The 25,637-nt window shown below is 40.2% G+C and overlaps 2 protein-coding genes and 1 non-coding gene across 7 annotated transcripts; 1 reads left to right on the top strand and 2 right to left on the bottom strand.

Moving 5' to 3' along the window:
- Positions 1 to 3,829: 3,829 nt before the first annotated feature.
- LOC148848249 (zinc ion-binding protein) lies at positions 3,830 to 4,835 on the bottom strand. Its single transcript, XM_088952496.1, has 2 exons — positions 4,599 to 4,835; positions 3,830 to 4,191 (listed from the first exon to the last, which is right to left on the bottom strand). Exons 1-2 carry the CDS (start codon positions 4,694 to 4,696, stop codon positions 3,921 to 3,923), a joined length of 369 nt encoding a protein of 122 aa, XP_088808622.1. The 5' UTR covers positions 4,697 to 4,835; the 3' UTR covers positions 3,830 to 3,920.
- Positions 4,836 to 9,019: 4,184 nt separating this feature from the next.
- On the bottom strand, positions 9,020 to 24,669 carry LOC148848248 (Plastid-lipid associated protein PAP / fibrillin family protein). Of its 5 annotated transcripts, none has more exons than XR_016101421.1 (5): positions 24,053 to 24,669; positions 23,907 to 23,972; positions 12,557 to 12,659; positions 12,336 to 12,440; positions 9,020 to 9,355 (listed from the first exon to the last, which is right to left on the bottom strand). XR_016101421.1 is itself a non-coding variant. In XM_088952495.1 (4 exons), the coding sequence occupies exons 1-3, from the start codon at positions 24,562 to 24,564 to the stop codon at positions 12,560 to 12,562; spliced, it is 678 nt and encodes a 225-aa protein (XP_088808621.1). In that variant the 5' UTR covers positions 24,565 to 24,649; the 3' UTR covers positions 12,121 to 12,440; positions 12,546 to 12,559. The 5 variants fall into 5 exon arrangements, 2 of the variants coding, with proteins under 2 accessions (XP_088808621.1, XP_088808620.1); XR_016101420.1 differs by having other exon boundaries at positions 9,020 to 9,488; positions 24,053 to 24,649; XR_016101422.1 differs by having other exon boundaries at positions 9,141 to 9,355; positions 12,546 to 12,659; positions 24,053 to 24,649.
- Positions 24,670 to 25,080: 411 nt separating this feature from the next.
- Positions 25,081 to 25,152, top strand: TRNAQ-CUG (transfer RNA glutamine (anticodon CUG)). The gene has a single exon. It is a non-coding gene; the product is annotated as a tRNA-Gln (tRNA).
- Positions 25,153 to 25,637: the final 485 nt, after the last annotated feature.

Genomic DNA, 25,637 nt, shown 5'->3' with positions numbered 1-25,637 from the left:
TTTATATTCAAAGCCCCCAACAAGTTTTAATTAGGGCACATCCTTTTATTTATTTTTTGATAAATTAGGAAAATTCCTGGTGAAAAGACAAAAATAAAAATAAAAGAAAATAAAATAACATTTTGTGATAATAAATAAATCAAAACATATTGAGGGGGGTTTTTTGTCTTTTAAAACAGCCCAAATTAATCATGATTTGTACTCTTTTAGTCTTGAGTAATGATTCAAAAAGGGGTTATGGGGTGTGCCCAAATCAATCCCCTCATTTAAGGCATAAATGAGAATTTTGGTTGACAAGAAACAGTGATTGATTGACCCTTAAAAAAATAGGTTTGAAGCAACTAATAAGAGGCATCCTTTATCTATCACTATATAGACTAATTAAAAAAAGGGGATATGGGGTGTGCCCAAATCAATCCCTCATTTAAGGCATAAATGAGAATTTGCTTGACAAGAAATAGTGGTTTGATTGAGCCTTCAGAGAAACAGATTTGAAGTAATTAATAAGAGGCACCCTTTATCTTTCACTGTACAGACTAATTCATTGACCAGGAAATTTTAATTAGGCCACATTCCATTGTTGATAAATTGGACTAATCCCTAGTGAAAACACAAAGAAACCATTTTGTTATAACAAACAAGTCAATATCCCCTAAACAAGACAATGTAGTACCCCTTTATCAAAATTCAAAAAAGGGGGATGTGCCCAAATCACTCCCCATCAGTTAAGGCATAAATGGCAATTTTGGTTTACAAAGAAATAGTGATTGACTTAAGCCTTAAAAAATCAGGCTTTAATTGGATGAGTGTCATGATCACAGTCATAGTCGTTAGTTGTTATCATCATCAGTTTCTTGAACCACAATAGAAAATAGGTTGATAGGACTTGTGGCTTAAATTTGTGACATCTACATTTGGATCCACGTGTTCAAGAAATGATCCACATGTCATTACATCCACAGATATTATATTCCCACCATTCACAAATCACAACCACATGACTTTTTTTAGGTAATCAGGACTTGAGACTCACACCAACAAATTATGGCAATATCACAGACAGCTAGCTAATGGCCACATTCAATATAGTTCAGCTCTGAATTCATTGTATTACAACTGCAATCATCTTGTTCATCAACAAAATTGCAGCAATTAATCCCTTATGACATGTTATTCTCATGTCTAGCTCTATTTGGGTTTAATTTCATCAGTTGATTTCTTCACATAGAGAATTAATTAATTCAACTTAGAAAAAAATTTATCACACCATCACTTAAGAAACTAATTACCTACCATTCTCCCCCTGGACCCTCTCTAGAAAATCACATAACTTTGGACTCTTTTTACTCCATGTAAAGGGCACATGATGATTAATAAACCAATTTCACTCTAAAGCCTGAAATAATTCAGATATATGGTTTCAATTCTTTTTCTTTTTTCATTTAGCCTTGTTTGGTGTGTTTTTTCGAGTGGGTTGTCAGTTTTTTAGAAGCCTGATAACTTATTTTTCGGTCTTTTTCCATTTAGTTAAAAGATCTTTTGGCTGACAAAATTGTTATATAAAAACTCACTATTCCTTTTGATTGTCAGATTTTTCAAAAAAAAAAAAACTTACCAAACGATACCTTAATTTACATGAGAATGGGTTATTTTCCACACGGGGCAATTGGCGTTAGACCCTACCCTAGGTGGTTGCTCAGACGAATAACTGTCTATTGACTTGCGGGATACTGTTTGTGTTTGAAGTTCATGGAGCTTGGCTATTGATCTCTGTCACGTTAAACGTCCAATCAATACGTAATCGTTACTCCAAATTCCAAAGCTAGCTGATGCATCTGTGACAGAAACTGGTTTGAAATTCATCCATCGTTTCAACGAATTAATGTTCAGTGCATCGAGGAGAAGGATTCGTTATCTGTATTAAATCATCAACTGTTGTCGCCTTTTTTTATCTCAGATTATAATATGTGAATGTGGGTAGTTATAAAATTCATGAAAACACTATTGGATCATGTTTTTCTGTGTTGGGTTTTGTTAATTTATGTTGCTTGTAAGTGGGATAAGGAAAGATGGAGGGTTGTAAGCTGCGAGTCCAAGGCAGCCATGTGACTCTTGTCTTGATGATGCTCTGAGAACAAAGGAAAGAGCGAGACAGCAACAAAGGCTTTGCTGGTTACTACTCATGATGTTTCTATTTTTAATGGAATTTCCCTTCTCTTCAAATTGGAGCCACATGAATTAAGGGTCGATCTATCACTAGTTTTAGTATCAGTATCATGATCCAATGGAAGCGCTCTCATGGGGTAAACCCTATGTGTTTATCACTGGTTGGGCTGAACTACAAGAAGGGTTTGCACCTAAAGAGAGCGGGTTCGTTGGATCACAACTCTATCAATATTATTGATCAAAGAATGAGACTTGAGAGGTAGCTCAGTATTTGAATGAAATAAAAGCAACAAGATATGATAGGAAGGAAACTAGTACAGAAAGTCACGATTTCGTTGTCATTTCAAGACCAACGAAAAGGGCTTTTGTTGGTTTCTCATAAATGGCCAAAACAGAAACAGTGAAGGAAGCCTTATTAGCTTGTGTACTTTTCAGATATTTCACATTAGGAGGGTCACGAGTGCAAAAGAAAGCTTGTGAGAAGATTAAGAGCTAGCTCTCAAGTCTCAAGGCTTGAATGAATGAATGAATGGCCAAGAAGAAACAACAATCTGGTTTAGCTATCTAGATAGCTCTTTCTTTTCTTCCAAGTTCCAACTATCCCCCCAAAAGAACCTCTTTAATTTCTCTCTTAGCTTCCATACTTTCTTGTTCAACGGACCCTGCACTTACTCTTTCTAAAAATTCAGTTTCTGCTCTACCCAATTTCTTTTCAAAAACCCATTCACATTCAACAGAAAACTCTAGTGTAAACATGATGCTTACTCTTTCTAAATTCTATTTCTTCTCTACCCATTTTATTTTCAAATACCCACTTACATTTAACAGATGCTTTGTAGTTTGCAACTTTGCATTGCCTCTCTCTCTCTCTCTCTCTGAGTAATATTAATAAAAACAGAAAAGTACATATTTGTAACAAGAAGACATTAATTTATGGAGGAGGACCTCCAAAATACCTTCAATGAACCTGAAAAAGGTGGCATCCTGAGGTACCATGAACCCCCTTTGGCCATACGAGACAGAAGTGCAATCAATTCTCCTCAAGAATCCCAAAACAGCAATGAGGGTGCAACTTCTCCAAGAACCCCAGTGTGACACAGATAAACCCTACAGGCCCTACAAACCCTACCCTATAAAGGAAACTCGGTTCCAACGACAACCCCATCAATCTAAAACTGCTTTTCCATGCTCACCCATATATCAAAAAAATATGATATGATACTAATCGCCCCTTTCTTTATATTTCTGCAACAAATTACCAGAACTTACTGTAAGTTCATGGTGACAGCTAGTTATTTCAAGATTCGAAAGCCAACATGAATTCTTCTTCAGTTTTCTGGGTTACAGTTAAAAAAGGAAAAGAAGGGTCGATCATATCCTACTTGTTGTAACCATTGTACTTCTGTTCAGGTCGGTGGATACAATGGAAACAAATTAAACCCCTAAACCCATTAAGTTAGAGAAGCTATTAGCTGAATTAAGGATTAATCAATGTTTCCTCTTACAGAACTAGCTAGTGATCAGACAGCGATGAGATAGTGGTTTATTATAAGTCTTGGTTATCGTTTAATACTTTGATTCGATCATCTGAAGACACAGCGCAAGCCACAGAAGAAATTGAATAAAAACTCTTGGAAGGAAAGCGCGAGAGAAGATCGAAGAATTTAAATTTTAAAGCTAGGTACTTGTGATTAAGGAAACTGGTCGGTGACATGCACACACGTTAACAGAATACAGTCTATTTTCTTCACTCATCAGCACATTACATCCTTGAGAAGCTTGTACCTGCGTGTAGTATGCCTTGGAGAAGGAGCGCTACCCGGGCTTTTCCCCTTGTCGGAACTGTCTTCTCGTTCGAGTTGCTTGATCTTGTCCCCGGAATAGTGAGACCTGCTCGTCGCTCCGGCGTCGTTTCCGACCAACTTCTTCGATGAACCGCCATGCCTTGCACTCTTCTCTTCGCTCTGGCACCAATCGCACAATTCATTGGCTTCCGAGAATTCGTTGTAGTAGTTGCTGCAGTACCTGTGGATTTTCAGAAACACTTAGCAAACTTGAATCTAGTGATGTGGGAACTACAGTCCCCACGGTAATAAGACTGGTAATAATACCAGAAAACTAAGATCACTATTAACCCAAAGACTATGGCGATGATGGTGGTGGTGGTGGTGGTGGTGGTAAGTATGACTTTGGTTGGCAATCAGTCCCTGACGATCTACGGGATCCTGATCGAATAATGATGTTGGTAGTTGAGGACTTAAGGCGGTGTTTATGATGATGGGTGTGATTGATGATGATATGTAGGATAAAATTCATTGATGGGCGTCGTCTGTGAGTGATGAAGAAAATGATGATATTTGTTTATCAGAGATTGAGATGATGGTGATGATGATGAAATTAGGACCCGATGACGATGAAGATGAAACCCTTACGAGTGCTGAAAACGATGGCGGCATCTGGTGCAACGGAAGAGCTTGTCGGAGAAACCGACATCGCCGCACATGCAACAAACAGTCTGGAGATCCACCATATATGAAGCTTGGGTTTCTGTACAGAAGAAGGAAAGAGGGGAGGAGGAAGAAGAAGAAGAAGAAGAAGAAGAAGAAGAAGAAGAAGAAGAGACTCAACAAGAAGACTAACAGGAGTAAATAAAGGAAGAAGAAGCAATGAACAAGGTTGAGTCGGTGGCCATATCGTCATATATTTATATATGTACATATGGACAACTAGACTACAGGTTTGCTTCCAATCGTTTTCAGTTGGTAGAGAGAGAGAGTGAGAGGGGGTTGGGGGCTCTCCGGGTTGTAGAAAAACGAGAAAGGAGAGAGAAAGTAGAAACCTTAAAATTAGTTGGGAGAAAAGACGCATGTGTCCCTACTTTCTACCTAAGCCTCCGTATAACTCAAAAGAGTTTTTATCTCTTGCCTGTCTCAGCTTTTCTTTTTTTGTCGTTTTGTGGTTTCTCTCCACCGATCGCCATTAACAATTCTTTTCCTGTTATACGGTGAAAAAAAAGTGAGAGGTCTTGACAAGGCAAAAATGGTCAACTTCCAGAGTATTTCCTGTCGTTACCCGGAAGGGATACATTTGTCCTTCTGGTTTCTTCTGGGGCTACTGTAGACCCAACACCCAAGGACGTAAGCCACTGTTCCATATTCATAGATACTAGGTACCCCATGTATTCAGAAGCCAACACGTGTACAACCTACACTCGTCTCGGTGGGCTGGTTCGGCTACAGTCGGGCCGGGTCTGAGACCACGAGAGCCTCTACAACCAAAAGGGTAAACCCGTTTACTTTGGCTCGGCCCGTTTATTTCTGTTGTCCGTCAATTTGTTACATTCAAGCCTAGGGTACAATATGGGACCAATACTTAATACTTTACGGGTTGGTATCGAGCTAGGAAAGGGACCAGGGACCCGGACCTCATTTAGCAAAATTCAACCCGGGATAAAATTGTGAAATAAAGGGATCAGGGACCAGTACTTAATACTTTGTTTTTGGGTAAAGACTGATTAGGGTCATTGAGTCTATTGATAATTGATCTATCCATTCAAGTGAAAATTGTGAAATAATTATTAAGATAAGCAGCATGGATGAAACCCATCTCTCTATTTCTATCACATTTTCTACAAAGTTTAAAATTTCGTCACATTCCGGCCCATATGTATCGTATAAAAAAATATAGGTTTTTGAGTAAGGAGATCAAAATATAAGTGAGGTTGAAATGGGTATTGTGGGAATTGTCAAGGCATAGGGGGGCCATGGCCCCCTCTGCCACCCTGGTTCTATCCTTGTCGGAGTGTATCATACTTTAAACCTTAGACTCTCACCTCTTACCTCTCTTTAGGTTCTGAATCTTAAACTCGTAGCTTCGTATTTGTCCTTCTCTGTTTACTTGAAACAGCTTCTTTTGTTCCCTTCATAGGACGGAGGTTGATATATTGGAGTTTCCTTTCTTGTTGGGTTTTGAAGCAATGAAGAGTTTTTGGAAACTTTGGATGGATTTCCAATGCACTAGATCTCCTTTATATATGACGTTCTTAGGAGATGAAAGCCATGAAGAACGACCAAGTAGTCATTGACTTGTGCAGGACAGGACATGAAGACCATGCATAAACGCTTGCTTGTTCATTGACACAACTACTTACATTCATTCATCATTTGTGGACTTCATTCGTTGAGCCTCAGCTGAAATTCTCATTCATTGACACAGAGTTCCCCTGTCGTCGTCTTTTCTTTTTGCCCATTTTTTCAAAGGGATTATTGGTACCATTAATGGGAGTTCATATCTGCTCCCCACAAGGAGGCACCCCACAACGTCCCACATCACATTCCTACCGTGCATTGGGAATATCTCTCAATGATGTCATCTCTCAATAATGACATGGCGGGGATGTACTGTGGGGCATCCCCTTGTGGAGCACAGATGTGAACCGCATAAATGAAATTCCTGATTGTTCAGCCCCATTAAGGGTTCAGGTTCGTGGACCACGGACCACCTACAAGGTGGTTCATCTCATCAATGATGGACATAAGACCCCCACCCCCACCTGCTTCTTTCTTTGCACAGTTGATAAGCCTGCAACTTACAACCTGAAATGGTAACTGATTAGGTTCAGTGTTAGTGGCTGTTGAAATTTCAACCTCACGTCGTCTCTAGATTGCTGGAAGACATTCCTACTTTATTAATCATAACCCATTTGACCCATTTGGGTTTCGGAGGACAATCTTATTCTGACACAAAACCGTAAAACCAAGAAAACTGTAAAACCAATCAGTGGGAAGGCTTCAGAGTTGGGAGATAAACCAACCCGGACTCCTTAAATCCACCTAAAAAAAACAACTAATGAGACTGAGTTAGAGGGCTAAACTTAACTATTTTCAGTGAAAGGTGAAGCCAGTTTTAGACTTAATCAGAGACTGAGTTATCAAGGACCACTCTGCGATAACTTGGTCATAAAACATGACAATGACCAAAATGGGTAATAATGAAGATAGATAGATAGTTTCCTTCAATAAATTTAACCAGTAGCAGTAGATCGAGTCAAAATCGAGATACCCTCCACCCCACCCCATCCCACACAAGTTGCAGACTTGCAGTCCAACAACTCTTGGCGTGCAAATAATAGGGTATGGGCCAGCCACGAATGAAAGAAGTGGGCCCGGCCATCGGCTGAACCTTCACGATGGGCTAGTCAGTGAAAAAGGAGTCCAGTACATAGGCAACTTTTTGTGTTCGTCAAGGACAAGAAAATGTTCCCAAAAGAAAAACAGAGCATTCTGACCCCCCCCCCCACCCACCCCTCCCCCTCCCCAAAAAGAAAAGAAAAGAAAACCAACCCAATGCTTCTAGTAAAAGGAACTAAAAAACTAAAACTAAATAAATCCGTGAAGGAGAAACCAACAGGAGAATACAAATGTTGGGGAGGACTGAGGAGTGGGTACAGAAGTAACAGAACTAGAGATACAGAGATGCGTTAATTATTTGGGTGGGAATTATATTAAATACGTGTATTTTGATTCTTTATTATTACTCAAACTCTTGGCTTATTGATGAGAAGTAATCCGTAGTTCCCAATTGCATCGCTCTGCTCTGATGAAGTCTGTACAATAGCAGGTAGCAGCATAACTTTGAGAAAACTGGGGCCTGGGGGGAGGAGGGGACCCACCAATAGGCACAAAGACGAAACCATGGCCCGCACACAAGCATGAACCACCCCCCACAAGTGGCCTAGCATGAAACTTCATGCTCCCTCCGGCATCAACATATCATGTGCAGACGTGTTAAGGAGGCTTCATTGGTTGGGAAATCTTCTAGGCCAATTATGTCTCTCTCTGGAACTCTCTTTGTGTGAATATGTTTGGTGTAGATGCTTTAAGCATCTGTGATTGGACCAATGATTTCAATCACAACCCAGAATGTCAACCCTGGTAATGTTTAAGGGAGCTAGAATGAAGGAATCACTGCTGGAGTCATACGGCTGGCTGATGGTGGTGGGTGTGCACTAAGCTGAAATTTGGATTTTGGAATATTTTCTTCACTATATTTGCATTTTGGGTGGTGCTGGTGCCGGTGCTCTTTCGTCCCAGAGATTCTGCCAAAAAAGCAACTGCTTTCCTTTTATAAGTATCAAGTTTTAGATAATGCAAAGCTCCTGCCATAAAAAGATGCACTTTCTGCCATTCAATCAGTAGCAGTAGCCAGTAGGTCGTTTAAAATTAAAGCTCATGTACCCCTAATAGCTTCTAGTCACATGCATTTCAATGTCTTGTAGCTAATGGTAGTCTCTGTCCATGGTTTTGATAAACTCTTCTGGTAAGGCAGAAATTTCTGGAGAATATACTCAATGAAAAAGAAACCATCAGTACACTCTTGACTATAGCAAATTCTGCATGCAAGGAATGGGTACAGATAGCGTATCTTGCTCAGGTTTCCCTCCTTTTCTTCTTTCTTTCTATGGATATAGACATATAGTATTCCCTGTTCATGCTCCATGGTTAAATATTTGGGCACTATTAACTGATTTTTCTTCTGCTCTATGGTCTTTATCCACTTTTTCTCAGCTGTTAATAATGGCCAATTTTAATTTCATAAAACATGCCAACTTCTTTTTCGAGTACCACATTATATTTTAACTGTAAATTTAAGCATTTATTTATAAGTACATGGCCTGTTTAACTGTTGTTATAACAATTACAACAGTGGATAACAGTCCAGATTCCCCACCATTATGCCCTACTTTCTATAATTTAGAGCCCGGAATGATTCTTTCCTTTTTATTTCTACAAGTACTTAAATTTTAACCACATTTTAAGTCAGCTTAATCAGAAAGAGGGCTTAAAGATAACCATTGATATAGAACTATATAAACATTCATTTTCAACTAAATATATGGAAAAGGCAAATCTCCCTCTATACAAGCCTAACAAAAACATTGCAAAATTTAACAGATCCAGAGGAACCCTCGGTAATCTTAGCTCACATAGGTAACATGGAATTAATATAAATAGTTTACCTATAAAAAGTAATATAAATAAAGTATCTAGATACAATGAACTTAAGTTAACAGCATATATGGTATAATCTACAAAAGGATTGTTGGTCTGTCATGAGATGTCCACGGTGATATTATGGAGTCCTTGTTCATCAGGCGAGAGTATACCGATAAGCTACTGCATGTGGCAGTCTGCATCCAAGGGAATGAAATAAGCAGCAGCATTCTTTTCTTTTTTCGGTTGGTCATTAGGTGTTTCAGGTAGCCTGCAACCAGTATATTGCAGTGGGTAGGTGGTAGTGGACACAAAGTCTCATCCTGCCCACTAAAGAGGGACACCCTTTACAACTTGCTTGACAAGGACTATGGGCATCTTGTATTTTCTTTTTTTTTTTAATGATAAGTATCTTGTAAATATATCATTTATGTAGAATCACTAAAGATCTGCAGGAAATTGGTAACTAGTTGATAAAAAATAAATGAAAAGAAAAGAGGAGAAAACTTCTTTTAAATTTGGTTATCTGATATGCTGAATATATCTATGAAAACTTGAGTTCCATCTCTAGGGAATATCAAGAATATTAACAGCCAAGTTGGTGAACTTTCACATTTTAGCACCGAGATTTAAATTAATTAAACCTTTGCCTCCTGTTATATAATTGTGTACAAAGAGATAATTCCTGGTGAGGCCAGATAAAATTGTCAAGGGTTGATAAAAGTCACAAGCCAACTTAGTTATCCAAGAATAATATCACAAAATTAATTCAGAATAATACTATTGTCTTAAAACAAAGATTAAGGAGATGTGAATGATAAAACAGATGAAAGATTCAGAAGAATGAAGTTTGTACAGTCAAGGCATGGTAACAAAGATTACTGGCATGTTAGTCTACAGAACACGGAAAGGATTGCAGAACTCAGAAAATAGCATGGGTCATTACCACATTATTGCATTTTATTCTTTCCAAGGGAGCAAGATTGACAACTAAATGACCTTATATATATATATATATATATCATCATCATCATCATCATCATCATTAAATCCAAGTTTATGGCAGCAATATGGATACATGTTACAAAAAACACAAAGAACAACGAGATGCTGTAGTTAGCAAATAGTGGCACTCAGAATCTACTCATATAAACCACATGAAAGAGAGACAGTCGTGTGTGCATTGCACATGCAAAGGTACAGCGGAAGCAGCATAACAAATATTGTTAAACCCTCTGTTATATAAAGAGGTTTATAATCCAGTGGTGAAGAAGACCACATGCAAAACCATGTATGAGCAGAGAAGCAAGAAAAATATGGAGTAGGATCTGGACTATAAACATGTTCCAACAAATCAATTTTGACGCTCTGCCCAAGTTTGTCCTATAGTGGGCCTAAAACCCCAGCACAGAACTGTTGGATTTTAATCTCATAAAAGATTAAATCCAATGGGTTTGATTGGTCAATTACATGAGAAATTGCACCTGCACACTTGATTGAAAAATTAGCTTCTCTTACAAAACCCAGTTTTGAACTTGTCCTACATTGGAAAATTATAAAATTTGTTTTTAGAAATAGTAGAGGAGAGTATGGGGGTTTGATACTGCGCAATAAGTGCGCACGCATGTGCACGCGTGTGTGCGGCGCAATGAGGCGCACTTTGCTCGCACTTTGTGCGCACTCGCATGGCTCGCGAAGGGCGGCTTTGGTTTTGGTGCGATGCTGACCATTGATCACCATTGATGAGATTAACGGTCACGATTCGATCGGGTGTGGTCAAGAGGCACAATTCAAAGTTAACAGTCATTAACTGTTAACTACTTTTTAAACAGTCACAATATTTGAAATTGTGACTGTTCAAAGTGTCTTCTCTGAACCAGCACCTACCTTTTCTTCATACCTCTTCATAAACTATTTATTCAAAAACACACATTTTCGAAATCCACTTTCTCTCTCTCTCTCAATCCGGTCTGCTACAATCTCACAGAAGGTTTCTCCGGAGATTCTTCAACTTTGCTGGTTGCAGATTCTCGCCTAAGGCTCTATTGTATCATGGGAACGGATTTGCCTGTAACCCAACAGCAAGCTCAGTGAAACTGAGTGGGGGCAAATAACGTTCTAAAGACAGTGTCTTCAGACGCACCTCAGAGCTTCTCCTCCAAAGTTACAGTGACCCCATTTTCCAACAAAAACCACTTAAATGGATTCCCTTAATGAAAATAGGGAAACTATCTTCTCAAGTTGGGAAACTGATGTTGAAGCCCATGGAAAGACATAAGATGTCCTCTGGATGGAAAATGTAAAGTGAGAACTAATACCCTAAATGAAGAAATGGGTGGGCATTTTAATGACAAAAAAATTGGACAGCAGTTCCACCTTTGGATGTGCATGTGTGTGTTTATGTCAAGCTTGGTTTGGACATGACCTTACCAACAGACAATATCAGTCCACCAATACTCTCATAGCCACCCTCATACCAGGTTTATGTTCTTTCACATATGAAATGAACACTGCCTTCACATAATCAAGACCCACTTTCCTCTTAAGGGAGAGGAGAGGCAGAATTTTGTTGCCCAAGTATTCTAAACACCATGATTGATTGTGTTTGGCTGTTTTGATCCTCTCTACTAAAGGAATATATCTGTGATGTACTCTCACAGATCAAAACCATCAAGAAAGGAATACATCTTTGATTGGCCACTATGGACCATTACCCAATATTGGTCCCAGATATAATGGGGTCTTAGGGGTGGTCTAGATGCACAACTTTCAGCATTTCCATGCATGAAGTGGCAGTTATCAGAATCTGCATTGTTACACTTTTTAGCCCAAGTCTTTACCATTCACCAAGCAATGGCCCCTACATCTTGGACTGTCCATTGCACAAAAAAGTGCATGAAATACCAATGTAGGAGCAATCACATTTACAAGATGTGTACCATCAAAGTGGTGATGAGATCAGTGAAACAGACTAAATCAATAAGTTGTTTTTAAAGAAAACCAGATAACAAATAGATATTGCATTTTAGGAGGATCAGATAAGGTGATTCCTCTAGATTGTCCTGATATTTCCATGTCTCAAAGGACATCTCTTTGACATCAGCACCCAGTGGATCTTCATAGTGAGAATTTTTCTCTCTCTTTGTATAGAAAATGAAGTTAAATTAAAGTCCTAACCTTTCGTTCAAGACCATGGAGGATGCAGCAGCTCAAGGAAACACAAATGTATTACAAGTACACCTTACAGAAAATTAGAAACAGACATATTCCCATACAGTAGACCTGTTCACACAGCCAAATAAGTTCATTAGTTTCAGAATAAAGGTGAACCCTGCCTTATGGAAGAACCACAATCAAAAGAAGGGGAAAAAGTCAAAGATGAGTTACCAACTTCTTACTTTTCATTCTTTCCAATGATAAGGAGCACGATCAACAACTAAATAATCTCCACGGATATCCCTTACAACACGAATCTCATCATCAAGGTAGACAGATTCAAACCTGCATAGATAAGATTCACATTACTGGCCTAGATAGCTTTAAGAACAATAGAGAACTAAAGTAGAGGATGGACCTGCCAAAACTGATGCAAATATTGCACAATGAACAATCACATGAGATCACCATGGATCTTTTAACTAGTTTTTGTTCTCTTTTAGTTCCCATTTCTATTTCGAAGTACATTGTTCTCCTTAGTTATACATCAAATAAAATGGGCAGCATATATACCCATATAAAATACACAACACACGCATAGATAAAATGGGTAGCATATATAACCATATAAATACACAACAGGCACATAGACACAGAATCAAATCCAAGCCAATTTAGTGGAGACAAATGTTGGGTTATCATAACCTCCCATAAGACTTAAGAGAGGGAGAGGAACACAAGCACCAAATCCAAGTGTAGATGCCAGCTGGATCGGCTGGTAAGGCCTCTAGCTGGTCGTGGTGGAGACTTGGGATCAAATCCCGCCTGCACCAGGGTTAACGGGTGGGTTACCCCCTAAAAATAACCTGAAATTGATACAATATTCAAAGGAAAATAGAGAGAACTGGTATTAGAGATCAGTACTAGGGAGAGAGAACAGTTTGGCTCAGTAGGAGATCGATCTAATCTCTCTAACTGATGCCCTAATTTATTTATATAATAAAAGATTGTAAAATTACACAACTGCCCCTATTTAAAATATTAAGAGAAAAACATATGCTGCAACACTTCTAACACTCCCCCTCAAGCTAGAGCATAAATATCATAGAGCTCTATCTTGTTACAAATTAAGTCCATTCTTGCACACAACCCAAACGCTTGGTAAAGAGATCGGCTAACTGATCTTATGGCCTTACATAAGGAGTGCTAATGTCACCACTTATAACTTTCTCTCTCATAAAATGGCAATCCACCTCAATATGTTAGTTTTCTCGTGAAACACTAGATTGGACTCAATGTGAACAGCAGCTTGGTTATCACAAAACACCTTAATGGGACTTCTAATGGGTACCCCTATCTCTTGAAGATGTTTCAGCCACATCAACTCACAAGTGGTGTGTGCCATTGCCATATACTCTACCTCAGCACTACTTCTTACAACCATGCTATGCTTCTTACTCTTCCTAGCGATAAGATTCCCACCTAGGAAAGTGCAATAACCTATGATGAACCTCCTATCCACTAAGGGCCATGCCCAATCTGCATCGAATACCTTCCCAGTGACAAACTCTCCCCCTTTCTTATACAACAAGACATGACTTGGAGCACCTTTTAAGTAATGCAATACCCCAACAACTTCCCAATGAACAGATCTAGGACTCTACATGAACTGACTCAAAACTCCCACACTGAAGGACATATTTGGTCTAATTATGGTTAATAAGTTTTCCCACTAATCTCCTATACTTCCCAGCATCATCTAGTAGCTCCCCTTAGTTGTCATTCATTTTACATTGGGAGCCATGTCAGTTTTAATTGACTTAGCCCCTAACAGCCTTGCTTCATCCAACAAATCTAGTACATACCTCTATGATAGAGAAATGCCCCATCTTGATCTTGCCACTTAATTTCCTAAGAAATACTTCATGTTTTCCGAATTTTGGTCTTAAAATTGCTACTATAAAAATTGCTTCAACTCACCAATTCCTTGCAACATCACAACCTATGATGACTATATCGTCAACATAAACAGCCAAGATGATCTTCCCAAACAAAGTATCTCTACTAAATATAGAGTGGTCAACACTACATTGGCACAAACCGAACTCTTTCACCATAGTATTGAACCTGTTCGTTGTGATTTCTTCAACCAATAAATCACTTTCCTTAACCTACGCATCTTTGTCGCCTCCCCATGAGCAATATATCCAAGAGGTTGCTCCATATATACCTCTTCTAGAAATTCACCATGAAAGAGGCATTTAATATCAAGCTAAAACAATGGCCAATGAAAGTGTGTTGCTAGTGAAATTATCACCCTTACTGAACCCAACGTAGCAACAGGAGAGAAGGTTTCAAAGTAGTCAATAGCATAGCTTTGGGTATAATCCTTAGCCAACAAAAAGCTTTATATCTTTCAACACTACCATCCTATTGATGTTTAACTATATACACCCACCTGCATCCAACTACCTTCTTCCTAGGAGATAAGGAAACAAGATCCTAAGTGATGTAACCGTTTCTGGTCACGGACCAATTTTTTGTGGTGTATCAATTTTTTTGGCTAAGTACCTCGTCATTTGACCTGCTCCCAGGAGAGGATGGTGGAGCTCCCTGGTGTAGCGCAACCCGGCTGCCCTCTGCATGAGGTGATGTCCTCTCCTTTGTAGGCGGCAGGAGCTAAGGAACCTGCAAGAACTGAATCAGAGGACCCGGGGGTATTTTCCCAGCGGGGACTCTCCGATGCCTAAGTTAGCATTCTGGTTGTAGGGAGCTTGGAGAGAAATGAGAGAGCTAGAGAGCAGGGATTACCTCCATTTTTTCATTCTCTCCCCTTTGTCTTTGGGGGTCGGAGTCCTTATATAGTGGTGTCTTGTCAAATCAAGCGCAACAGCCTCTATCAAGTCAGGCGTAACCGCCTCTGTCTCTCTGCCGCAACCGTTACTGCCACAGCTGAGGTGGCGGGTGCAGGCGAATGTTGCAGAGTACGGCTCTGCTAATCAAGGGACAGCTCTCAGGACTGGCAGGCACAGCGCTGCCTAGCGAGAGACGTGGGCGCAGGTCTTCGGATCTGTCAGGTATGATTGTCAGGCAAGAGATCTTCCTGCGATATGTCGAGCTACCACTAAGTGTCGAGCTACCTGTAAGCGTCGAGCTGCCCCTAAGTGGCGAGCTCTTCGTAAGACACCAGGCTACCTGCGGAGTGGCCAGCTGCCTGTGGCGAGCTACCTATGCCGAGCTACCCCTAGCTATACCGAGCTCCTCGAGCTATGTCGAGTGGCTTGTGGCGAGCTCTGCCGAGCTGCCTGTGGCAAGCCATGCCGAGCTCTGTAAGTGGCGAGCTCTGCCGAGCTGCCCGAGCTTCCCGAGCTGCCCAATTGTCAAGAGGCTGCACTTGGTTTGCATGAGGTGCCAGGTGTCACAATTTCACTGGAGGGCCAAATCCGCCCTCATCATTTGCCCCCCACTCCCGAGTTGAGAGTAACTCAGCGAAGGGAGTAGATTTCTTCTTTTGGCCCATAAGTCGACGAGCTAGTAAGTGCTGATCCAATTCCTTAGGCTTTGGGAGCTGCCTGTATGTGGCGAGCTGCTTGCCAATGGCGAGCTGCCTGTAAGGTGAGGAACTCTCCGTCAGTTCAGTAATGTAGCCCTTAGGCTCTGGGGGCAACTTATAGTTCACTTTTGCTGATTTTGCTCATGCTGGGGAAGCGATTGGGTATTTAGCAATAGTGTGGCCCATAGGCTTTTGGAGCGACTCGTAGTCCACTCTTCTTGACTTTGCCCATGCCGAAGAGGCGACTAGGTCTTAAGCAGTAATGTGGACCGTAGGCTTTGGGAGCGACTCGTAGTCCACTCTTCTTGACTTTGCCCATGCCAAAGAGGCGACTAGGTCTTAAGCAGTAATGTGGCCCGTAGGCTTTGGGAGCGACTCATAGTCCACTCTTCTTTGACTTTGCCCATGCCGAAGAGGCGACTGGGTCTTAAGTAGTAATGTGGCCCATAGGATTTTGGGAGTGACTCGTAGTCCACTCTTCTTTTACTTTGCCAGTGCCGAAGAGGCGACCGGGTCTTAAGCAGTAATGTGGTCCGTAGGCTTTGCTTGTGAGGTGTCAAACTGACCAAGTGTTGAGATACCTGTGAGGTGTTTGGCTGACCAGGTGTCGAGCTACCTATGAGGTGCCGAACTGACCAGGTGTTGAGCTGCCTGCGAGGTGCCGAGCTGACCAGGTGTCGAGCTACCAGTGAGGTGCCGGACTGACCAGGTGCTGAGCTACCTGTAAGGTGCCGAGCTACCAGTGAGGTGCCAAGCTACCAGTGAGGTGCCGAGCTACCAGTGAGGTGTCGAGCTACGAGTGAGGTGCCAAGCTACCAGTGAGGTGCCGAGCTACCTGTAAGGTGTCGAGCCGATCAGGTCGGTGTCTTAGAGCTATGATTGCGCTGCATCAGTTTCGTAATGCCGGTCACCCACTCCTACAAGAAGCTACTAGGAGCTCAACCTTCGGGGGCAGCACTACTAACTTTAGGTCGCCAGCTCACACGTGAGCCTTGGAATGCTCGACCAGTAAGGGTGCCTATGTAGTCTGTTGGCCGCCAACTCCCGCGGAAGCCATGAAGAGCTCATCTTTGTAGGGGGGACCTTGCGAAGAGGACTTATGAGGATTTAACTAAATTGAAAGTAAACTTAGTCTGTTAACTCCCTGCGTAGTCTTTGAGTTCATAAAAAATGTAAACTATAAAGCGAGAGCTTCAATTTCTAAAAAGTGAGGACTTAGCTTTCTAGGAGAAGAGGACTTGGCTTTTGTAGGATGAGAACTTAGCTTTTTGTAGTGTGTTCCCACAGACGGCGCCAATTGATGTAACCGTTTCTGGTCACATACCAATTTTTTGTGGTGTATCAATTTTTTTGGCTAAGTACCTCGTCATTTGACCTGCTCCCAAGAGAGTATGGTGGAGCTCCCTGGTGTAGCGCAACCCAGCTGCCCTCTGCATGAGGTGATCTCCTCTCCTTTGTAGGCGGCGGGAGCTGAGGGACCTGCGAGAACTCCATTTTTTCCTCATCTTTGTAGGCAGCGGGAGATGAGGAACCTGCAAGAACTGAACCAGAGGACCCGGGGGTATTTTCCCAGCGGGGACTCTCCAATGCCTAAGTTAGCATTCTGATTGTAGGGAGCTTGGAGAGAAATGAGAGAGCTAGAGAGTAGGGATTACCTCCATTTTTTCATTCTCTCTCCTTTGTCTTTGGGGGTCGGAGTCCTTATATAGTGGTGTCCTGTCAAATCAGGCGCAACAGCCTCTGTCAAGTCAAGCGTAACCGCCTCTGTCTCTCTGCCACAGCCGTTACCGCCAGAGCTGAGGTGGCGAGTGCAGGCGGCTGCTGCAGAGTACGGCTCTGCCAGTCAAGGGACAGCTCTCAGGACTGGCAGGCACGGTGCCGCCTAGCAAGAGACGTGGGCACAGGTCTCTGGATCTGTCAGGTATGGTTGTTAGGCAGGAGATCTTCCTACGATATGCCGAGCTGCCCCTAAGTGCCGAGTTGCCTATGCCGAGCTACCTGTAAGCGCCGAGCTGCCCCTAAGTGGCGAGCTCTTTGTAAGACACTAGGTTGGCTGTGGAGTGGCCAGCTGCCTATGTCGAGCTGCCCCTAGCTATACCGAGCTCCTCGAGCTATGCCGAGTTGCTTGTGGCGAGCTCTGCCGAGCTGCCTATGGCGAGCCATGCCGAGCTCTGTAAGTGGCAAGCTCTGCCAAGCTGCCCGAGCTTCCCAAGCTGCCCAATTGTCAAGAGGCTGCACTTGGTTTGCATGAGGTGCCAGGTGTCACAATTTCACTGGAAGGCCAAATCCGCCCTCATCACTAGGTATGATTGAGTTGAAGAGCACGGAATTCTTCATCCATCACCCTCTTCTAGTCTAGAAATGTGAGAACTTCCTATACAGAGTGAGGTATGGGAACAAAAGAAACGAGACAAACTACTAATGGCTAGGAGACATGTGAGCAAGAGAAACATAATAGGAAATAGCATGACTAGTACATGTACACTTAATGAGAAGGTTTAACTGAAATGGTGAAGGATCCATCAATGGTGGATCAGAAGTTGGAGTTGGCACTAGAGTAGGAACATCAGGCTCCCTTTCACATCTAGAGTACACTCTGGAAATTGGTGGTTGTATGGGATCCTCAAGAGAGGGACAAAGAATAAATAGATCACCAATGGAGGATGAAAAAGGAACAGAAGGTGAGGGATCCTTACCTAAGCAAAAGAGTAAGGTTTCAAAGAGTGTAACATCACAAACAGCAAAGGATTTTTAACTTATAAGGATGGGATTATAGCATTTATACCCCTTTTATGTACAAAAAAAACCAACAAACATACATCTAATAGCTCAAGAATCAAGCTTATCAATTCTAGGACCCAGGTTGTGCACAAAACAGACACTCAACTAAAGACACAAGAATGAAGAGGAAAAGAAGTAGAAAAAGGAAACAAGAAGGGGAAAAGGTAACTTGCCTTCAAGAAGGGAGAAGGCATATGATATAGGAAGGCATTGAAGGTGACTCGGAGGTGGTGATTAGGTGGCTAAAGGAAGAAGACAGCGGTTTGTGGAGTTATAACAATGAGAAGAAAAAATTCAAATGGCTGAGTAGGAATATTGTGTTGCATTACAGCTGGGTAAAGAAGACTGCTAGTTCATTTGCTGATGGGTTAGCCAAACAAGGGGTGAATAGGGAATCTATTTTTTGGGCTAACTTTTGACTTTCTTCCATCGTATTCTGTTGGTGAGGAGTTAAGACATTTTACCTCCCCTTTTGTACCTTAAGTTTCACATAGTTTAATATCATTAATAAAGTTTCTTGTTACTGATCAAAAAAGAATGCCACCACTACATAAAACTTAAGAACTAACATATGAATTAGTAAAGCTCAAGCAATATCGAGTAAGTGACGATTCTTCTCTTCAATCACATTATTTTGTTGTGATGTGTATAAAAAAGAAGACTGATGAATAATATCATGAAAATCAAAATAAGATAGAAATCCACTTTGAAAATATTATTTTACATTATAAGAACGAAATACTTTAATAGAAACACCAAACTAATTCCGAATTTTAGCATAAAGGAAACAAAGACAGAGAATAAATCAAAACAATCTTTCATTGAATAATCCATGTCATACTTGAAAATTAATCGATAAAGGTTACAAAGTACTTAAAACCATTGCAAACCGCCATATGACACAGACCAAAGACATCAAAATGAACTAAAGAAAAAAGGACTCAAACTATACTAACATCTCTTGACAAAGGATGCTCTAAGGTACTTACTAAGTGGATAGAGCTCACACTCTAACTCTGTAATGGACCCTAACATAGAAACTAACTGCTTCAAAACTGAGAGATATGGACATCCCGAGTGCTAGTGTCACTACTCGCTAGTTTGGAGTAAGTTATGAGTCAAGAGCTTTCCATGAACCACTAGCATCCAGATAATACAATCCTCCAACTTCATGTCCTGCACCAATCATCCTTCCTATCTTGAGATCCTAGAAAACATAATATGAAGGACAAAATGACGTTGAACAATTAAGGGCCTTGGCTAACTTACAAACATGAGACCAAAGAGAAATTTGGGCACATAACACAGATGGCAAGGTCAAATCAGAAGCAAGAGATATATTACCAATACCAAATATGGAGGAAGTAATTTGGCAAGATAATATTCTGAGATGTGGAAGGAGAAGACAAGGAAGTAAACAAATCTAGAAACTCAATCATGTAATCTGAGGCTCCAAGTCTATTACCTAGGAGGCTAGTTGAATATGGGAGGCAAGGCACGCTATACCTAATTTAGCAAAGGGGTGACAAGAAGAAAAGGATTGACAAAGTTACTCATACTCCTCATGGGTGATGTTACTATTTCCTTCTCCTTCCCAACTCCACATGTAGATATATCATCAATAAAGGTAACACGACTAGGTTCTTCTCCAACTAAGGCATGATTAACCCAAATCGATGATGGGCCATAGGGATCATAACAAAAGTTAACAGTATGTCCCTCACGTCCGCATCCACCACCACCACCCTTAGTATTACCACCATCTCTTCCACACCTCCACAACCAACTCTAGAACCATGTCTAGCACCTCTTACCAACCTCTGCCACATACACCTCAACCAGCTCCTTCACGCCTAACCACAACTAAGGCTAACCTCTTTGAAGCAGGAATGTACTCTCATTATGAACTATTAACTCTCCTTAATTCTTAAGAACACTTCAAACAAGGATGGAATATCACTGCTGCCCAAAATTTGAACATGTACTGGCTTATATTTATCTCAAGCCAGATAGGAACCTTGCAACATCAAGATGCTCCCTCTGTTGTTGTTGTACCTTCAAATCTATAGATAGAGGCTGATACAGATTCAGATCATTCCTAATATTCCTCAAGGATGAATAATACTCTTCCACATTTTTATCTCCCTATTGAAGAAGAAAATACTCCTAGTATAGTTGATAAATACCGGAAACATTGTCTTGACCAGAGCAAAGCTGCTTCATGTGATCCTAGATCTCTTTGATTGAATCTAGAAACATAAGATTTACACTGGTGTAATTTTCCATACTGTTCAACAACCATGTCAAAATCTAGGCATTCTCCTGCACCCAATCATTGTAACCATCAAATCCACTTTCTAGCTCGGGATCCTTAATATATTAAAGCTTCTTTTTTCTATAAGTAAAACCTCAACAGACTTTGTCCAAGGAACGTAATTCACACCATTCAACTTGACTGAAGTCATTTGAACAGCAATAAAAATATAGGTTTATCAAGATCCAATATTTATTTCACTACTAGAAGCCATAGGAACAAAAGCTGAAATGGAGAACCTTCTAAACTGATCACCAACAGTCTAATCCACACAACCAAACCCACCACCAGCCTTAAAACTCCAAATAATCAACTTCTTAAAACAAAATTTCTATTCATAAGTCATAACACATCCATACCCTTTTAAAACAGCAACCAGACTCACAGAGATCATGAAACAACCCCTGTGGTATCAGGTTTCTCAACCACATCATACCCACTAATAAAAGTAATCAATAGTCAGCAGAAACCATACCTCAACTAACCATTACAGAGCCCTCTTTGAACGTAGAGGAACATAATTCACCGAGGAATAAAAGCCTCTTTTTCCTTGATCTGATCCGTCACACCAGCACTAATTATGTTCCTCTATGCGCAAAAGGAGAGAACTTCTATGCACAGATTGATTAGACAAGAAATAACCAATTCAGGTTATCAACGGTGCTCTGATACCATGAAAATAAACTGAAAACGATACAATATTATGGTAGCAGAAATCAGTAATAAGAACAGTGGAGAAAAGAGAGAATAGGGGGGAGAGAGAGAGAGAGAGAGAGAGAGAGAGAGAGAGGAGTGTTCGGCTCAGTAGGACTTTGGTCTGGTCTCTCTAACTGCCAACCCCAAATTATTTATTTATATAATAAAAGATTGTAAAATTACATAACTGTCTAACCCCCCCCCCCTCCCATCGTGTAGTCCCATGGAACCAAAAAAAAATCCAAGCCAATCCAATGCAGCAAAAAATTGGGGTGTGGTAACCTCCAATGAGACTTGAGAGAAGGGGAGAAACACAGGTACCAAGTTGAAGCCAATTTAGTGGAGCAAAAAATTGGGGTATACACCGTATGCTAACCTCCCATAAAGACTATTTCTATGTGTCTCATTCTACAGGAGAAAATAAACTCACAACTCATGCTCAAACTTTGTACAATGAAAAAGCATTTGGGGATTTAGCTACTTCTAAGTTCTAAATGCAAGTTGTCTCAAATAGATTGTCCACAAAATATATGGCCCTAAAGTTACAACACTACTTACTTTTTCCTACCCCTTAAGCATAGAGCTAGCTATAAACAAGATTTACAGAAGATTCTATGAAACTGGTTAACCAACTATAATAGTGAATGGCATCTTTTAACCAACAAGAGAAGTCAGTGACATCACTGGAGAGGAATAAATCATGAGCATTTGAATCGGAGGATCCATGGATTAGAGACCTTATGGATGTCAAGTTGACCATTCCTTTTGAAAGATGCTATCTGTTCAGTGGAAATTGTGTCAGATTACGTAAAATTGAATCCCCCACCCATATGGAATTCCAGGACATACCTAAAATTATAAAAGGAACAAATTATACTCCTTTATGTATGAAATCTACCACCTAAATGAATTGAGATAAGGATTCAGGTTTAATAAACAAACTGGAAGTAGGGGTGTTCATTATATGGTTCAGACCACCAAACCAAACTGAAATTGGTGGTTTGGTCTGGTCTGGCCTTAAAATGGTTTGGTTTGCTCAGAGAATTTCTCAGACCATATTTTTCTGGTTTTGTCCAGTTTCCTGAATTTCAGAAACCAGACCAAACAGTAAATTATTATATTTATTAATGTATATAATATATAATGCATATGTTTAAACATATATATATAGTATTCATTTAACATTTAAACATATTTCATAACTCCTAACTATATAAGTACTTCATACATTGTTGTTTTTTGTTTCAATTTTAATTTGTAATTTGATGCCCAAAGAGCTGTTTATGTTTGATAAAGTGTGAATGTAATTCATATAATAGACTAATAGTAATAGGTGGCACTTGTTAACATTTCAATTTGGTATTTGAATTATATTTTTTATTTATGTAGGTATGCATGTCATTTGGGATTTCTAATTGGATTAAGCTCAATTGAATGGCCCGAACCGTATTAGAAACCAGACCAATTTTGGTTTCTATTTTAAAATGGTTTGGTTTGGTCTGAGAATTTCTCAAACTGTAATTTACTAGCTTGGTTTGAGATCTTATACAAATCGTACCAAACCATACCGTGAACACCCCTAATTAGAAGTACCAAATGGGTTGTTTATGGTCCCTATTTTGAATGCTGGTGTCAGTTCAGGAGTTCCCCGTTGTCAATAGTGTATTCTTAACTGAGTAATAGACTGATGGTTTAAAAGAATAAAAAAAGGGAGATATAGGGAAAAGGTGTAAAATATTACATATTGCACTAGTATACAGAAACTAGTTACCAAAAGTTTTGCATAATTAAGAAATGGAAACAAAACTTTTAATTGAATTGCAGGCAGAACCAGTAAATAACATAAAGCATAGGAAATAACTAAGATGACAACAACTAGTGCCATTATGCCCATTACTGAATAAAGAAAACACAGCCAACTTAGTGCAAACCATTTGCTGTTTTATTAGGCAAAATATCACCTTTGTAATCTTGACAGATCATTGCCAAAATTCTTTCTGAGTTTGAAGTTCCTAATTATTGAAGTAATGTTAAACACCACAATATTCAGATGTAGCTTCAAAGTTGGCGACTCACTGGGTGACTTGGATTGGGGTCTTGAAGGAGTTTTTGATAGTAGAGAAGGGGAATGGTGTTCAGGGAAAAAAATCTCACAAAAAGCAATTATAATTGCGTCACCAATAAAATTCTGATTTAATACATAACTCAATTTAAATTCCAAACCAAATAAAACTAGAAACTCGCTCACCATCCCTGCCCAAACGGTGGTAACGGGAACTCCCAACTCTTCCCCCTAAGAACCGCGCTTGTAAATCTGCCCAAAATAAGCAAACTCAAGAAAATTAATAGGAGAAAGGTAAAGAAACAATTGATACATTATAGGGAAACAAGTACCTGAAATTCACTCTTTGAGACGAAGCAGCTTCGATGTTTGATCGAACGAAGAAAACGCCATCCGGAGGGAAAGTGATTACATTGTTCAGCAGACCTCTCTCTACATCTATGACCTGTAAGACATCCCCAGTTTGAGTCCCGAAGAGGTAAGCATTCTTTATGATGAAAAGCTGCTCTTTTTCGGTAGTCCAAACCATCCTCCATGTAGCGGAAAGCGAAGAACCAGTAGTAACTGAATCCTTCCCGAGAACCGCCATGGCATCGATTGCTTTGATGATCTTCGACCGCTTCGAAGGGTTTCCCTCGGTCTTAAGCCCTCTGTCTTCGCCTGAAATCAGCCCTAGAAGATCGTCTTTGGCTAGCATAGTTTCGCTTGTGCTCGTCGAGCACGCAGTGATCGTTTGTCGCCATTGATGAGTTCTCGCAAGATTTTGTTTTGTAGAGCTACCTTGTCGCGGTTTAAACGAAATGGGGGTTGTAGAAGAGGCGGGAAGGAAAAACAATATCGCCATAGTTCGTTATGAATATGAGAGAGAGAGAGAGAGAGAGAGAGAGAGAGAGAGATTCGACTTTGGGGACTGTGTCTTCCATCGTTCGTGGCTGCTGGCTGGTATAGTGTTTGATTTTTTTGAGCTTTTGAATTTTGGACCACGTTAGATTCTTTTTGAACGGTTAGAGGCGCTCCATCGACTACCCAAACGAAAACAAAATCAAATAAGCAGATTCGGTTCGATTCGATTTTAATGTTTACGATTTTTTTGGTTCGATTTGAGAAAAAATCCAATCGAACCGAACCAAAAACCAAAAAAGCCAATATAATATATAATATTTATTATATCTACCTAACTTAGTTCGATTTGGAAAGGCAGGATACACTAACTTGGTTCTGATTGGTCAAAGTTATTTCGATATCACCCTTACCTTTTCGGCATTGTAGATATTGCCTAAACTAAAATAGAGAGAGAAATTCTTTGATCTTTTTATTGCATGAGATAATAAAAGGAAATGTTTTGACCTCTTTGTCAACTGGTTCCATAGTCTAGGGGTTAGGACATTGGACTCTGAATCCAGTAACCCGAGTTCAAATCTCGGTGGAACCTTGTTTGTCTGTTTGTGTAAAATCGGATCTATCAGAAAAATAGAATATAAAAGGAAAGAATAAATATTTATCTTTTTTCTCTAACTTTCTTGGCAATCAAATTTAGGGTCTGTTCGTATTTTGGGAGGGAGAACAGTTGTTTCCATTGGACAAAAAACCCATTTTCTTTTTTCTCACTAGGATCATGGGGAAGGCACCAACACTTTGTTGGGACAAAATTGCCCCTTCCAATAAATGATTTTTACTAGGTAAAATAGTCATTGTCTTATTTGCCTGAAAAATAAAAGAACATGGGAAAATGGGGGCTTAGTGCTAATTATATTCTACCTATAAACATTTGGTTATTTCAAGGTTTTAAAATCGGACCGGAAACAGAACCAGTTTTGGAAACCAGTTCCTAAGTCAAATAGTCCTACCATCTGGTTCGAACGGATGGCCCTTTGATTCAAACAAATAAACAGAACCAGTTTTACCCAAAAACGATTT

Source organism: Nelumbo lutea, chromosome 6 (assembly GCF_056320005.1).
Source record: "Nelumbo lutea isolate HS-2025 chromosome 6, American lotus-T2T, whole genome shotgun sequence".
Classification (NCBI taxonomy): Eukaryota; Viridiplantae; Streptophyta; class Magnoliopsida; order Proteales; family Nelumbonaceae; genus Nelumbo; species Nelumbo lutea.
The sequence above is the reverse complement of the archived record's forward strand: the minus strand, read 5'-3'. Positions and strand labels throughout refer to the sequence as shown.

What these genes read in the sequence shown, in the direction of transcription:
- LOC148848249 (XM_088952496.1), bottom strand. Translation starts at nt 4,696, where the DNA reads ATGGTGGATCTCCAGACTGTTTGTTGCATGTGCGGCGATGTCGGTTTC. An exon ending in CGCCATCGTTTTCAGCACTC is followed by an intron (nt 4,192 to 4,598) that starts GTAAGGGTTTCA and finishes GAAAATCCACAG; the next exon opens with GTACTGCAGCAACTACTACA.
- LOC148848248 (XM_088952495.1), bottom strand. Translation starts at nt 24,564, where the DNA reads ATGGCGATATTGTTTTTCCTTCCCGCCTCTTCTACAACCCCCATTTCG. An exon ending in TCTCAAAGAGTGAATTTCAG is followed by an intron (nt 23,973 to 24,052) that starts GTACTTGTTTCC and finishes TATTTTGGGCAG; the next exon opens with ATTTACAAGCGCGGTTCTTA. An exon ending in CCACCGTTTGGGCAGGGATG is followed by an intron (nt 12,660 to 23,906) that starts GTGAGCGAGTTT and finishes TTATCTATGCAG; the next exon opens with GTTTGAATCTGTCTACCTTG.